Source organism: Excalfactoria chinensis, chromosome 2, assembly GCF_039878825.1.
Source record: "Excalfactoria chinensis isolate bCotChi1 chromosome 2, bCotChi1.hap2, whole genome shotgun sequence".
NCBI classification, from domain to species: Eukaryota; Metazoa; Chordata; class Aves; order Galliformes; family Phasianidae; genus Excalfactoria; species Excalfactoria chinensis.
The window spans coordinates 29,721,100-29,736,739 of record NC_092826.1 but is presented as its reverse complement, the minus strand read 5'-3'; the positions used below and the strand labels follow the sequence as shown (position 1 = coordinate 29,736,739).

At 36.8% G+C, this 15,640-nt stretch overlaps 1 protein-coding gene across 4 annotated transcripts in view; it reads right to left on the bottom strand.

Moving 5' to 3' along the window:
- Positions 1–220: 220 nt before the first annotated feature.
- JPH1 (junctophilin 1) overlaps positions 221–15,640 on the bottom strand; it is an 84,178-nt gene continuing 68,758 nt past the window's right edge. The window contains exons 4-6 of one of the 4 annotated variants that reach the window (XM_072330629.1): positions 10,925–11,589; positions 2,776–2,871; positions 221–2,669 (exon numbers count right to left, since the gene is read on the bottom strand). In XM_072330629.1, coding sequence (XP_072186730.1) covers positions 2,791–2,871; positions 10,925–11,589 — 746 coding nt within the window. In that variant the 3' untranslated portion in view covers positions 221–2,669; positions 2,776–2,790. The remainder of the gene's footprint in view (positions 2,670–2,775; positions 2,872–10,924; positions 11,590–15,640) is intronic. The other 3 variants (XM_072330630.1, XM_072330628.1, XM_072330631.1) reach the window with 3 other exon arrangements.

The window sequence follows — 15,640 nt, the reverse complement described above, 5'->3', positions numbered from 1 at the left end:
AAAAAAGACACATAAGGAAACTTGCCTTTTTTCTTTCTTTCTTTTTTTAAAGGTACTTTTAAAAAATATTTCCTTAATGATTTTGTTGAAAACAGTAACTTACAATAATTTCAAATGGGTCAAGACTTCACTTTATAATCCTGGTTCATTTCTTGTTTATTTAGTCTGCTTGAAAAGTTGTTTCTGGAGAGTGACAAAAGCAATTTGTAAACAGGAAGAACCAGTCTGAAACTCTATTAATAACCAACTTATTTTTATTAGAGCAAATACAGTTGTGAAAACTGTACATTATACATTTTGGGTCAAGAATTATAAATAAACTCATAGATAAAGAGTTCATTCTTTGACAGCAAGAAACTTTAAATAGACAAAATGACATTATTAAGTACATTGGCAGGCTTCATTGTGCTGTCCAAAATGTAGTGTACAGTATAACAACCAATTATAAATAGCCTTTCATGTAAAATACAGCTGTGCACATTTTAGAAAAATACCAACAATTTGTTTGAGCTTTGTTTTAAAAAAGCTTATAAATCATACATATTTATAAATGGTACTAACATGCTTACTTAAATTTATAAACATTTTCATAAGCTTTGTTACCCATTATTTCCAGAGCATAAAGTATTTTAAATAAACATTTAATAGGAATTAAATATGTCAGTTACAAAATTACCTCTCCACGTAAGGAGACGGGGGGGTGATTTCACTGTTGGATGGAACATTTTGTCCATTACGTCAAGGCTTACACAGTAACTTTTAAAACTTTGTTCTTATTTAAAAATTACCTTCCTAAATTTAAAACACAATTTTGACTCTTTAAAAAATAAATATACAAGCTTTATTTTCATTTGCTCTCTTTCTGCTTTCTTCTTTATCCACACTGGTGAAAACACAGGATTCTCAACATACTTCTGTAAAAAACACCACGGTGTTACTGCCCTGCTTGGAGCTGCTTCGCTGCACTCTATTCAGTCCGCACCTAAGTTACTTTAATATGCTGCATCAAAAGATAGCTAATGTACTTTTAAGAATGTCGCCTGTTACACCATGCAAACACTTATAAAGTTTACAAACAGGTTCAAAAACTATATTGTATGAAATATCGTCTAACAGAGATAAAATAAACCGTAATACAAGCCCTTTGCTTTTTGCAGCTTCAAATTAAAATGCTTTCTTTCCAAATGATCACACCACATATTTTCAGCAAGTAAGCATGCTTTTGGTTAATATAGGGTACAATAATTACAGTATAATGGCACGTAAAAGAAACATGATCACGTCATTATAACAAAGGGCTGTGAAGCTACTTAAGACAAACTTCCCAAACGAAAAATTTTGAGGATTTTTTAATGCTGAGGTAAAATTATAAATGGACTTCAAAGACACTGAAGGCATCAAATCGATAAACGATCACTTAACATGTCTAAATGCTCTACCTGAATGTATTCAACACAAAACTAGTGTTTAAAAATCACGATAGTTTATTATGAGCATTAGCTTAACTGTCACTGGCATTAATGAGCACTCAGACAAGACGTTATTTTAAATGCTGGCAAAACACCTCAGTGCTGAAACATAATAATTCAAATCACTAATTATCACAGCACCAGAATTAAAAAATAAATTAAAAATAAAAAATAAATCAACATGCAAACTCCGCATTTTGTCTTCCTCGCATTATTCTGGTATTTCATCTCCAGCTTAGGATGTGCTGATAACAACTTTGAATTCATATTTTTTTTTATTCAAAAGAGTTTTGCTTGCTACTGCCGTAAGTATTTGAGCTCTTTTAGGAAGATAGCAATTTTTGCATATTGTACTTGTGTATTGTTTCCTAAACCTTAAAGTGAACAGACTCTTCAGATTTAGGAAAATGAATTTAAGAATTACTCCTTCAGATTAGATAAAGGTTTTATCTTCTGCTTCTGCTGCTAGGCAGAACCGGTTGCTCTCTCCAGGTTGGACTACACACTATGTTATGGCTATACATCAGATTTCACAAACAACGAATGAACAGAATCATGCACAGGCAAATGAAATTCAATCTCCCAGAACACTGTGGGAGATGTTAAAAGCAGCAGGTAATGGAATAAGACTGGTGACTGATGCTGCTAACTATTTCTTCTAATGAGATAGGAGTGAACGCTGGAATCACTTCCACAGCAACAGAATCCTCTGACCACATTCCTCTGGCAGTCGTTTTCCCATCTCCCCACTAAAAACATCAGACGGTAAAATAGTAAGGCAGCTGTTAGCTTCCATCAACAAAAAGTGCAGCTCCGTACATTTCCAGTTTAGTCACACTCTGTTGGAACAGATGGAGAAGCCAACGCACTTCACTGGTGGGGCTGCTTCAGCATATTATTTTGTTTGTTTTCCGACATGGCTGCTTGCTTCAGCTTTCAGAGGACCCCAAAGCCACAAACCACCAGCAGACAAACTGATCTGGGCCCCTGGCTGAATTTTCCAAGTTTCATCTCTCTTGCGTCCCATCATCCTAACGCCAAGCCTCCTTCCCTGTGTCTGAGTATGCCTGGTGCCATTTAAAAGGCTGATGACACAACTGCAGAGAACTGTGGGCTAACACCACTAGTTGTCATGACTTCACTGAAGGGTCAAAACAGTTACATAATTAAATAACTATGTTGAATCACATTCAGGCATAGCTAAAATTAAAGTAGGAAACATTAAAAGTATGCAAATAAATTCAATCTTTATAATTTGAGGTGGGGTGGATGTGGTGATTGTATACGAAAACAAGACCTTGCTTACCTTTCCTAATTCCAATCAAGTTAGAAAATGGACAAAAAGAATGGCTAGACCAATATTCAACAGCATTACCAGGGCAATCATGACTGAGTTAGGGCCCTGAAAATAAACAAAGAGAACAAAATTAATCATAGAACCATAGAATCATTAAGGCTGGAGAAAACCACAAAGATCATCCAGTGCAACTGTCAACCTATCACCACCATGTCCACTAAACCACACCTCCAAAAATGCAATCTTTCACATAGTGCACAGCAACAAACAGGATCTGGTTTTGCTCTGAAAGATTATCTAAATATCAAAAGCGCAGACTCTGCTCATGAAATGTAGCCTTGGTTAAACTCTTCTTTTCTAGTGACCTAAATATCATCTGTATGAAAATGAACTGGATAAATAAAGGTAAGTATAATATTACACAGCTCTTAATCACACTGAGAATAACTGTCTGACAAATATGACTGTACAAACGTAAACAAAGCTATAAAAATGAAAATGGTGCCAGCTTAAAAGAAAACAAAATAAAGAAGTCAAACTTGAAGCCAGAGCACTGTTCCTCATCCATACAGTGGGTTCCTTCTCTGACACCATTACAAGGAAGAAGCAGGGTTTTGCACAATAATGAGTTGTATGAAAAGAACACCTTTTTTGATAGTTAAAAGGAAAAAAAATATATATATATTATCACTCCACTAAAATCGCTAGTAATATATCTGTTACAGGATAAACAAATAAATAATTTTCAATTTGCAATACTAAAAACTTGCTTTGATCTACTTTGAAACTTGGTTGCAAATCCTTACCTTTAGTGAACACGGAGGCATTCTGTAAACAACTTGAAATAATGTATTCAACAGATGGAGTTCCTAAATTTTTCCATTCTTCTGTCAATGTATTTGGTTTACTGCAACATATTTTCACATAAATTTGTATGTGCTAAGGTGTGTAGTTAGTGCAAGTAGAAACAGAAAAACCTTTTACTCAGACAATGATTTCCTGAATCACAAAAAAAACATCAAAAACTCTCTCCATAAAGCTGAACTACTTAAAGATCACTGGCTTCCAGAAGAATGAATTCATTTTATTGAAAATCAGAATTTCTTTTTTCAGTTTTCACAAGAAGCATTCCTTGTGGTTCATTATGCTTTATGGCAATGACAACATTTCTTATGCAGCTTCTGGAATAATAAGTTACAAGAACTTGCAATTAAAAATTTGCTGTAACTAGGAAGCTACTGAACATTAGTGTCGCTATTGTACCACATACTCTTATCCCGAAACAGTCACTTAAACATCTACCAGAACACACATTTACACAGTAGGTATGATAACAGGCTAGATGTGGACTGCTAAGTTCCTTAATAAGTCACAAAAAATGTTTTGTCAAGCACTGCTTAAATCTTGGGGGAGTCTAACACTAATTAGCAGTTCAGTCCCTACAGGTCGTGATGTTCCCCCTGCACCTCTTCAGATACATCTATGCATATGCCAAGGAACTACGTGTTGAAGTTCAATCAGTGCCTGTGACCATCAGGATGCTCCTTACATTTTGCCATGGGGGAAAGGTATTAGTAGCAACATTAGCCTTTGGCCTAGTGGCAGAATGTCAAAAACATTCACTAGGAAACTGAAGACTAGGGTTTAGGGTTACCTTGACCAAAGGAATTTTTAGTACCACTAAAGCGCCCACTTACCAGTGGTATGTTTTAACCATTGGATCACAGAACAGAAGTGGAACTGTGCTCCCTACTTCCTACAGGAAGTGAGCCACTATGCACCAAAGAATATGAGAAGCTTGGTGATGGAGAATAAGCATAAAAAACGAGAGTCTGACTCCAGGTATCACCACATTTTAATCAGAGGACTGTAAGCAGCCTGTGTGCATGTGCAACTTGATTTTCATTTCTTCTTTTGCTTTCTAGCACTGTCCCAACTGTGCTAGCTGTGGTTCTTTGTGCTTTCCTACCGCAAAGGAAATTCAAGTTCCCACCAATTCTTTCAGAACAGATGACTCCCACCAACTACATTTGGAAACTGTGAGGTTTATACAAGAAAGTCACATCAGAAGAATTTAAACAACAAAACTTGCTTTACTTGAAATAATAGCCGATTTACAAATCTCTCAGTTTGGCAGTCCTGAGTGTTAATGTGTCACTCAGAGTGAGTGACCTTATCTTAAAAAAAAAATTAATCCCAGAATCTCACATGACAAACAGAAGTAATACATACATAATGTTACATCTCTGTCCACAAGGAGTGTGAATACATTACTGATGTGTGCTCAAATTTGAGTTTGGCATCTGTAGGGACTCAGTTTGACCAAAGCCAGGTCACTAGATTCTTTATAGTTCAGCCTCCAACCTAAAACTGCACAGAAATTCTGAGGAAGCATGAAGGAGACCAATGCCTGATGCCATTAAAATTCACTGGGATTTGGGTGTCTAATACTCTACCTAATTTAAAATAAAATCCATCAAAATCAAGTTGTTTTATTCCTACTGAAGACCTACCAGGAGTTCAAGGAGCCAATGAGCCTTACTCATTTCCTAAAGTATTTCCTGAAACAGCATTCTGATAGCTACAAGACAGTTTTTGACTGAATGGTAAGTTGGGACGGCAGATCAAAGAGCAATTCAGTATCATTAGTCTTAAGAAATTAAGGTTGGTGGAGGAAGAAGGGATTTCTCTATGGATGCATCTCTCAGGTTACATGGGTTTAATAATCTCACCACAGTAACACTGGATAAATTAGGCAAAAAAAAAACCACCCTAGAGACTATAGTCTGAATCAAGAAATCTCACCTACAAAGACAGAAGAAAGCAATACTTTAAGAACTTGATTGTTGATTTCATATGAAGATCAAAGAAAAAATGTATATTTATGATAATATTAAGCCTATGCTTTACGGAAATAAATCTCATCTCCTTCAACCTGTTCTGTGTATTTCCTTGTCTAATAACCAAGATTTTGTGTCAAAAATAGTTTCCTGATAAAGTAAAAAATGATCGAGCAATATTTGTACAACCCAGGATTATCATGCAGTTAACTACTACCTGTTCTTCAGACACCTATGAAATAAACATTTAATGCTTCACGGCAAATCCCATAAATAAGGCTTCAGTGCAAAGGCTTAAAATAGCAAAAGCCAAAATTAGTCTGAGGAGTCTAAGAGTGACTAGCACAGGTGCAATAAAGAAGCTATAGCAGAAAACCTTTAGTCCTGCTTAAAAACTGCCCCTCCATGTTCTAATACGTCAGCCACTTACGCAGATAAAAATACAGCCATACGATTAGGTTTCAGTATGGGCAGGGAAGAAAGTTATTTTCCTAAAACAGAGAGCCAGGAATTGTTAAGACTGCTCCTGTAATCCCGTTGCACTATGAATGTCTATTATATTTAGCATAAAGTTCTTGCTCAAAGATTTTTTTAGGATCAGGCAGATAGAGGTCTATTTTCCTAACATCATGGTAGTTTTATTTCTTGATAACTGCATGTTAAGTGAATAAAGAGATGGAAGCAGAAATACACGGGGTAATGTTCAGCCAGATGTAATGATTTAAAGATAAAAACCAGGCTAAATAGTCTGTGTGGCTTAAAAATCTTGATCTACAATACAAAAACCTGGGAATATCATACATAGAACATTGGTGCCTGTGCTTGTACCTGGCCCTAAGGCAACACAGACATGTCAGACAAATCAAATGTGTATACATAAGCAGACATTACAATGACATTTTTTTTACAATTCAGTTCTATTTGTTATCCAAATCCAAGTGTATCTCAAACCACCTCACATTCAAGGTGAGATAGGAGGATGCAAGTTGATACTGGGGCTAGAGGCTGCAAATGAGAAATTAGAAACAACACTATTGGTTTGCAATTAAGTCCCAATGAAATCTCTGTAGCATATTCTTTACACAGTATAACTAGTAGGCTCTTCAGACTTGGTTAAAAAAAAGGATGATTCACCTACAATTTACTAGTGTCAGTGCCTAAAACCTAGCAATTATTTAGGAACAGCTGATGAACAGTGACATTGGCATCCTGTTCTTATGCATGTTTTTTACCTTGATAAAATTGTGACAGGGTCGTATTGCTCTTTCAAAGAAGCTCTGGAATGATTCTAAACTTTGTTTTTTGAGCAGTAGAAAATAAGAACATAGAGATATACATTTATGTATTTCAAGTTTGTTGTGGGTATGAGTATGTGCTGATATTTTGCAAGTATAATGTCAGAAATAGGGATACCTGCACAATCAGTACTATAACCAATATACTGCATAAATGATTTTAAATAATATTCTTAAAGATGTAACAGATTCATAGAAAATACGAACTGCAAATTTTATTAACCAAATGACTACCATGGACTTTGCTGTAAATAAAATTCTTAATCCAGATCAATGCATATGAACATCTTAAATGTCTGTGTTTCATTCAGATGTGAGAAATAGCTCTGATTTAGATACGTGGAAAGAAGAACTAAAAATTATATGTCGTATGTCTACGTTCTTAATGCACTCTCACTGGAAACCTGGAAAAAGCAGAGCAGTTCCAGTTAATCTAATAAAAGCACTCAATAAATGTTATGTACTAAATTTCATATACCCAAGTCATACTTTCTCACTCTTTTCACAATAATCAGAGTTTGTTTCTGTTTTCTATTTCCTAACAAATATATTTTTAAACTTTAATGGAAGATCCAATGCAGGTGAGTGTTTTCAAACCACAACAGTTTGTCAGAATTAATATATAGAATATAATGCATTGCAATTACTGAATAAAACAAAATAATTCCCTAATGCAGCATTGGAATTCTAAAGTATCTTCATGTTCAGAACTGTCTGGGATAAAGAGAAGTACTCTAATCAGTTATTTTTTCCAGCAACTTTTCACTTTTAGGAATTGCATTCTACTGAGTCATTTATAGACACAGATGAAAGATATCTTCGAAAAACATACATTCTTCTGAAAATGTTATATTAAAAATTATCTCCTAAGCTCTATGTTCCCGCCTTACTGACATGCTGATAATAAGAGTAATGCAATTAGTGTGCTCCAAATGAAGCAGAGGGCTGTAATATCAGTAAACAGTAGTTAATGTGCTATACCTGATTGCTCTTCCATCCTTCCAGATAACAAGCTGTTAAGTTCACAGTCCTCATTCTGATTATTCTAGAAGGTCAATAAACAGCTGTTCAGGTTTGCTGCTTGGTTTCTTAATGTGAAAACTCCCTCAGCTCCAAGTGACAATTTGGTCAGGATGCAATATAAGAAAAATAAGGACTAATTCTAGCCCCTTATTTTCACCAGAGCTGAAGAAAATATTCTGATGCAGGCTGAAATTCTGTGTGCTCACTAAACATTCATGAGCCTGACAGCTTTGCATTACCCTAGATAGGAGTCATATCTGTGAGATCTGAAAGGTTAAAGGGCTGATATGAGCTGTAATACAGATTTGCAGATTACAAAACCACTGTGAACATCTAGTCTGATCTACACAAAACAGAATATAAGCTTCTTGCTAAACTAAAGGACATAATTTTGGCAAAATATTCTTTGTTGAACTACTTAGTGAGGAGTGATGAAAACTGATGGTACATTTAATTAATCTCATTAATAGCAATTTAAAATTAGACTTTAAATCTGTCTAGCTTCAACTTTCAGATGCTTGTTCTTTGAAATTTTATTGTAAACTATTTTAGGGTGTGTACTTACAGAATGTGATTTAATGTGCCAAACAGATTTTCTGTTTCAGATCCTCCCTTCTAATATGTTTTAATCACTCTTGCTGCTTTTCATGGGACTTTCCTTGTTTTGTTTTGTTTTTCTTTTTCTTTTTTTTTTTTTTTTTTTTTTTTCATTTTCAATCTCTGATTTATGAATATTGTATTTTGTTTCAGAAATGGTTGCACTAGTGCCAAGCCCAGATAAAACAGACTCTCATGTACTCTTGCTTAATCTTTCCTGTCAGTAAATCTATGGATTATATTAACGCTTATGATGAACAGCAGACTGAGCGCTCATGCTCAGTTACCTCTCCTGATCCAGATCTAACCTTCTGATCTACCAGCCTTTTCCAGTTCCCATTCTGCATAGTTAGGCTCTACCAACTGTCTTTCAGCACATGAGCTTACGTTTTGCTGTACTGAAGATTATAATTAAACTTCATCTTTGCTGTCTGGTGATTTGGATCAGTTTGTACTGGTGATCTGCTGTTGTCGTTCTTTATCAGGTTTCTAACTCCTCTGTCTTTTGCGAACTTTATCAGAACACATTTATGTTCTCTTCCATGTCACTAGTAAGCACGTTAATAAAGCAGCGTAGCAGAATTAATCCAAGAATAATACAAAATTACTGACGTTTTCCAATTACTACTTGATAAACATTGGTCAGTCTTTTAAAAATGATTTTAATGTGACATTTAGCCTTTGCATTACATTGGCTTCCTTGTCAGAAGAAGTAACTGCCAAAGCAAATCAAATGACCTTCTCGACCGAGGGCATCATTTCTCTGCCTCTTGAAGATTTCAAGCTTGTCTGACAAGACCTTTTACAATGCATGTTGGTTGGAAATTCTTTTACCTTTCACTTTTAAATTATTTATTAATGAAATCCGGTGCTCAGGGCGAGACTCACAGGATTTCTTAATTGAGTCATTCTGTTTATCCTTTCTTAATAATGACACACTGATTGTTTTTTTTTCTTTTCTTTCTAGGTGTACAAAACAATGTTTCAGAGAAGCAATGTTTATTAATAAAGAAACAATATCACAATTATCTAGATTTCCTAATTTGCTGCAGTTTAATTCAGCATCTACAACTAATGCATTCTTGAGTTTCTCTTCACCAGAAATAGTTTCATAATCATCACAAGTTCTGAATTTGACATTTTTTTTTTCTTAACAGGGAATAGAAATGCTTATTAGTCATTTCTCCGTCTCAGTTCAACTGCTGATAATTCCATTATTTCTAAACGACTATGACATTCAAATCCATAGTAACCTGAATTATAGTATTAATTTTTTTCTCCATTTTCTGACAAGGAAAAATGCTTAGTTTTTCATATCACACTAAAATCCCAGTCTGGTTGGAAGCAGTGTATATTTTGTCACAAAACTGCCCGGTTTCAGAGCAACTATCAACACAGAGAAGAAAATGAAAAGGGGAAAATGTCTGGACTGGGTCAGCTAGCAGGGCAGCATCCCACCTCCAAGAGTAATTAAAACCACCTTTAGAGAATGAGATCAGAGCAAGTATATACAGGGACACTTCCCAAATACCCTGCAGTCTCCAATGACTTGTTGCTCATAAACTTTCCAAGCTCTAGAGGTAGTAACCTTGTACTAACTACTCTCAATGGCCTTTTCCTTAAGTCTCTGGAGCCCACAGAGGCTTCTGGAAGTGTTTTGCTGGTGGTGTTTTTTGCCCTGAAGCTCTGGAAATGCAACATACGCTGGCTGAACAAGAAAATACTGTATCATTTTAATAGAATACTAAACAATTTGTCATTACATCTGGCTTGCAAAATTGCCTTTATTTAAGAACACAACTACAGCTCCTGTGTTGCTACCATTCACATTAAAATGTATGATGAGAGTAACTGCAAGTTATACAACTCCTGATGACTGTCATCAATTCATTTCTCTGGCATGTGAAGAAGTGATGGAAAAAAATTCTTAAATTTCACTTTTTTACAAGATTTTTGGGAGAAGCTACAGGATATGCGGTAACTTCTGCATCATGACAGGAGCCTAGCTGTGCAACTTCTAGTACTTAGTAATTATCTATTAAACTAAGATACATCAAATATTGTTTTGAAAAAAAAGCAAGGAAAGATATTTCTATTTGAAAATATGTATCTCAAACACACTGTAATAGAATTTTAGGCATAAACAATACCCTTGTATTTGTGGATGCATTAGGGTATACAATTCAAAAGCCTGTTTATATTTGGCTATATCAGCTGCCCCCTTCCAATTTTAAGGACTGGAATGTGTGCACCTCATTTCAATCTTGTACAGACAGTTCTAGCTAGCTGACTGTATCCATACAAATATTTGACCGAAGACTGAGCCTTTCCTGTCTTCAGGCTACAATGGTCAGCAGTAAGAGGTAAAAGCGAAGTAAAGGTGAAAAGCTCTCTTGTACTCACCGAGCTGTTTACTACTTCTTTTTCCGTGGCTGAATGTGACTCCTTATTAGCTGGATTCTTTGGTGCAGCAAATTCTGGTTTCTTAATTTTTGTCTCAGGTTTGTTTTCTTTGGCATCTGGCTTACCCCCAGATCTAGCAGGGCTTGGCTTCTGTGAGTGTGGTATCCGTGAAACTGTTGATGGTGATGGGTTGTCATATTCATCATTTTCTTCCCCAAGCTCCTGTGGAAGCACTGTTGGATTCATTTTTACATAATAACCATGGTAGTGACCATGCAACTCTCCGTTCTCTGTGCTGGTGGGATTGTGATGGGCTGAAAGCTTTGACTGGTGTTTCACAGCTATTTCTTCCTTTATTGGTGCTTTTGAATATAAAGGCTTGTTAATTGTGGGTGTTATGTTCTCTGTGGCTAAAAGCCTTTTTTCTTGATTGAGTTTTGCCCCAGAAGTGGAGTTTTGCTTTTTCTGGTGTTTTGAAGGAGAAGGCTCAGAAGGAAGAGGAGGACTCGACCTCGGACTTGCTTCTGGGGTTCGAGGCGGTGTAGTACCTTTCCGATAAAAGTGAGGTGACTCTTTTGGGGTAGGTGGTTGTTCTTGAACTTTGTCTTCAGATTTGTCTTTTACTTCCATTCCTTCTTGAAATTTTTGCTTGATATAATCAGGGCCTGGAAAATAGTGTAAAAAAAATATTACGGTTAAAAAGAAAAATAAGACTTCACAGTAAAAGTATTGCACTGCAATGTCAGACTGGATGGCCTTGCTAAAATACTGGGGCTAGAGGAGTGTTATCCAAAAATTCACTGACTTCTGTAGTGATTTACCCTAACTGACTCACTAGTTGAAGCTACTGTACTGCCTGGTAATTGCTGGAAATCCTTATTGATTCAGTTCAAAGATCTTACATCTTCAGCTTTGGAAAGGGCCACAGGATAAAAGTAATAGCTCCATGAGGGACTAAAGACTGACTTACCTTACACCTTTCTCCCTTTTTTTTTTTTTTTTTTTTTTTTTTTTTTTTTTTTTTTACCTGACAGCTATGCTTTCCTTAATTACCTTCATCTATTCAACTAACGATGATAGTATTTGTCTGACATGGACATATTTAACATTCAGAATTAATTTTTTCTTCTGCCCTTATAACCCATAGGAAATAGAGCTTGAATGCGTGAATCACTTATTTTTCCATTTGTGTGCATGTCAGCTTGTCTTATATACATACATATGTGCCTCAAACTCTCACATGCTGGCTTTGTCTTCCTGAACAAATCACTTACCACATGCAAACCCAAGTTAACACCTCTAGTGGGTAACACAGTTCTTCTTAGAAGCTAGGAAGACAAATTCTCTCACATTCGCTTATACAGCATCTGGTATGAAGGATATTCTGTCCCCAGACCCTACCAAAATACCCATGAGTACATTTATCACTAGATTCAATGATCAAGGTGCATTTTTATGTAGTTGTTCACATAAAGACAAACAGGCTGAGAAGCTTAGCTCCAGGTCTGTCTGATTCAATAGAAATAAAACTGCTGTAAACCTGTCTGTACAGTGGGCAACAGGCAACAACTTCTAAATTTCTTCCCAGAGGCCACATCCCAGACTCCAGGATCAAATCCTGTGATAATTCAGATGCTGGGGAGTTCTATTAACAAAGAACTCCAACAATCTTTCCATATATTCAGAACTCCTTCTGCCAAATACAGTGTAACTATTTTTCTGCTTCTATCTTTGCTAGTATGTCTACTTTTCTCTGATTTCTTTATCTTCCATAAGTGAGGCTTACTTGTTTTTCATGTCAAAGAAATTCTGTGCCCAAGGAAGAATGTCTGCACACATTTTCCTCCTTTGAATTTCTAGGAGACTCTAGCTGTGCTCGGCAGATATGGTGTTTTTACAGATGCCAGAACACATGCATCACTACACAGAGCTGAGATGAGAGGAAGGAACAAAGAGTAGCATGAAGTTTTCGGAAGTTATGAATCATCTGGTAAGTAAGCAAGCACTGCTGAGAATGAGAATTACTTGGCATGGAGTTGCTTTTGAGCAGGAGAGTCACAAGGATTTCAGTATCTTTGAAAACCAGGGGTGAAAACAGGGAGTTGCTGAAAAAGAAGAGACAAGTCAGGATTTGTTCTCATACAGTATTTAAGGGGGTTCTTTGAGAAGGTAAGCCTGCATTCTGTAATCTGCTGATAAAAGAGGGAGGCAGCAGAACACAAACTAAAAGTCACCACATATCAAGTCAGTTACAGTCACAATTCACAATTTTTTCATCTTTTTAGAGATATATAAGGTAATACTGAGGTTTTTAATGTACACAAACTTCAGTTTTCTTCTCTTTCACAGGAGATAAAACTAGAGGTATAAGGAAGAAAGGGTACCTAGAAGAGCTATGCCTAACATTTAAGCCCAAACCATGGAACTGTTTATTTGTAATAACTATTACAGACACCTACACGTATGTTCATATTAGATTCCTCCCTCTGTCTACTACAATGAAAGCACCCCAATCTGGAACACCCTTGCTTCAGCCTTTCAGTTTTACTCAAGCAGCGCCCAAACTGATCTTGCCTGTACCCCTATAGCACACTGCTGCATCTCTGCTTCTGATCTACCCAGAAAATTCACATCCTGGGACAGTTCTCCACTACCCAACATATATAAAGACCTGACATCTGTTAATATATCACAGAGCTTGGACTGAAGGTACTCTAATAAGAAACACACCCGAATCCCACAAATGTCAGTCTTCTCCATTGTTTCCTATGATCTATAAAAACCTTCTGAAGTTAGACAAAGGATTTTCCTCCTGTGACCTCCAAACTACACTGGAATTTCTCCACATAGAGGGGAAAACAAAACACAAACAGGCTAAAAGTGATATATTTTTACTGGGTATATGACAATATTTGATGCTAAGCAACACTGAGCTCAACTAAATGAGGTGTAGCCTCTGCATCAAAGTTAAGCCTGAGAGAGTCTGATCAGACACTGACGAATTGCTTCAGTGTAACAAAGCAACCACTCTCCTGCTCCCAAACCCTTCAACACATCACATATGGCTATTAGAGATACATCTCTTGCCTCCAATCCTGCCAGCCACATCTTTCTGATACTTAAATTCTTGGCTCTGTTCTGATGTTAGCTTTGGAGACTGGCCAAGGACTTTATATATATATAATAAATACAGATATATATATATATCTGTTCACTGTATTCAGTACTATCAGATTATTTACCTGTCTGAACCACTGACTCCAAGCAGAAAGAGCAGTTTCCATTCTCTTCCGAGGACTGAGAATGCTTGTCAGGACTTAGCAAGCCTCTATTGTTAAAGGCATTATCTAACAGTAGAGACATGGACTACAGAAACCTCCTTTTTCTTTTTCATACGTGCACTCTACTGCACACGTCTAAAGATGCCAGGGTCAATGGAGTTTGGAAAGGTAGTCACTAATTCTTGATCCCACACAATGGCTCAGCTGCTTGTTCCCTAAAAGAATAGGATTTGCGGGCGAAAAGAAGTTAGGCCTGGATTATCTACTTAGTAAAAATGGAGTTATGCTTTTCAGTTTCTAGTTCAAGCAACCAGTAGATATAGTCCTATGATATTTCTGAATAACTAAGAACCAACTGGTCTGGAAAGCAGATCTAATAAGTATTTTCTAACCAAGTAAAGTTAAGCTTTCTTTGTAGAAGAACCTGTGTGTTTTCCCATGGCAACTTTCTGATCCTGCTACTGCCTTCTTAAAACTGATGGACATTTGCTGCTCAGTGTTAGTTATTAGGCAGTTTTGGTTCCTACAGCTGTGATTCCAGATGGATGGCACTGCTGAAGTGACAGCAGATTAGGGAAATAGCTTATGAAAACCCAAGGACTGTATTATGTGTAATATATGTATGTGAAGGTGGAAGCTGCTCTCCTTGAACAGCACTTCACAGAATCATAGAATACCCCAAGTTGGGAAAGACCCACAAGGATCACTGAGTTCAAATTCTCAACAACTCAAAATTCAAACCCTGTGTCTGAGAGTGTTGCCCAAGTTCTCCTTAAACTCTGACAGGTTTGGTGCCATGACCACTGCCCTGGACAGCCTGTTCCAGTGCCTGACCACCCTCTGGTGAAGAACCTTTTCCTAACACCCATCTGAACTCTCCCTGACACATCTGCATGCCATTTTCTCAAGTGTTGTTTCTGCCACCAGAGAGCAGAGATCTGTCCAGTGCCTTGTGAGAAATCTGCATGCTACGATGAGGTTTGCCATTCAGCCTTCCTGAAGCTGATCAAATGTAACTTACTGCAGTGGATGAGTTGGGCTTTGGTTTAGTTGCAGGCAAACTCATAGTTTTTCTAACACTAGAATTTCTTGCAGAGTTCCTCTGTAACATGTCCTTTGTCCTGGAAGGTCTCCAGGAAGTGGAGGCATGCCCTGAAAATGAGAAGAGAAGGGTGGCCTGGTTCTGCCACAGCATTTTTGGAGAGGTGATAGCTGCATGCTTTCCCTCATAGCCTAGTGAGGTATACATATTGGAAGCAGGGCGCTGTTTAAGGATTGGGGCTCAAGCAATGTCTAAAAATGTCATCCTGCAGGATGGTGTAAACGCAGTGTTTCCCAAGAACGCTAGGAGACCTTGCGTCTTATCATCTTGGAATGAAATCTCAAGCTCAAGAAGGATTGCAGAATGTACCTTGGATAGTGAGAAAAAAGGTGT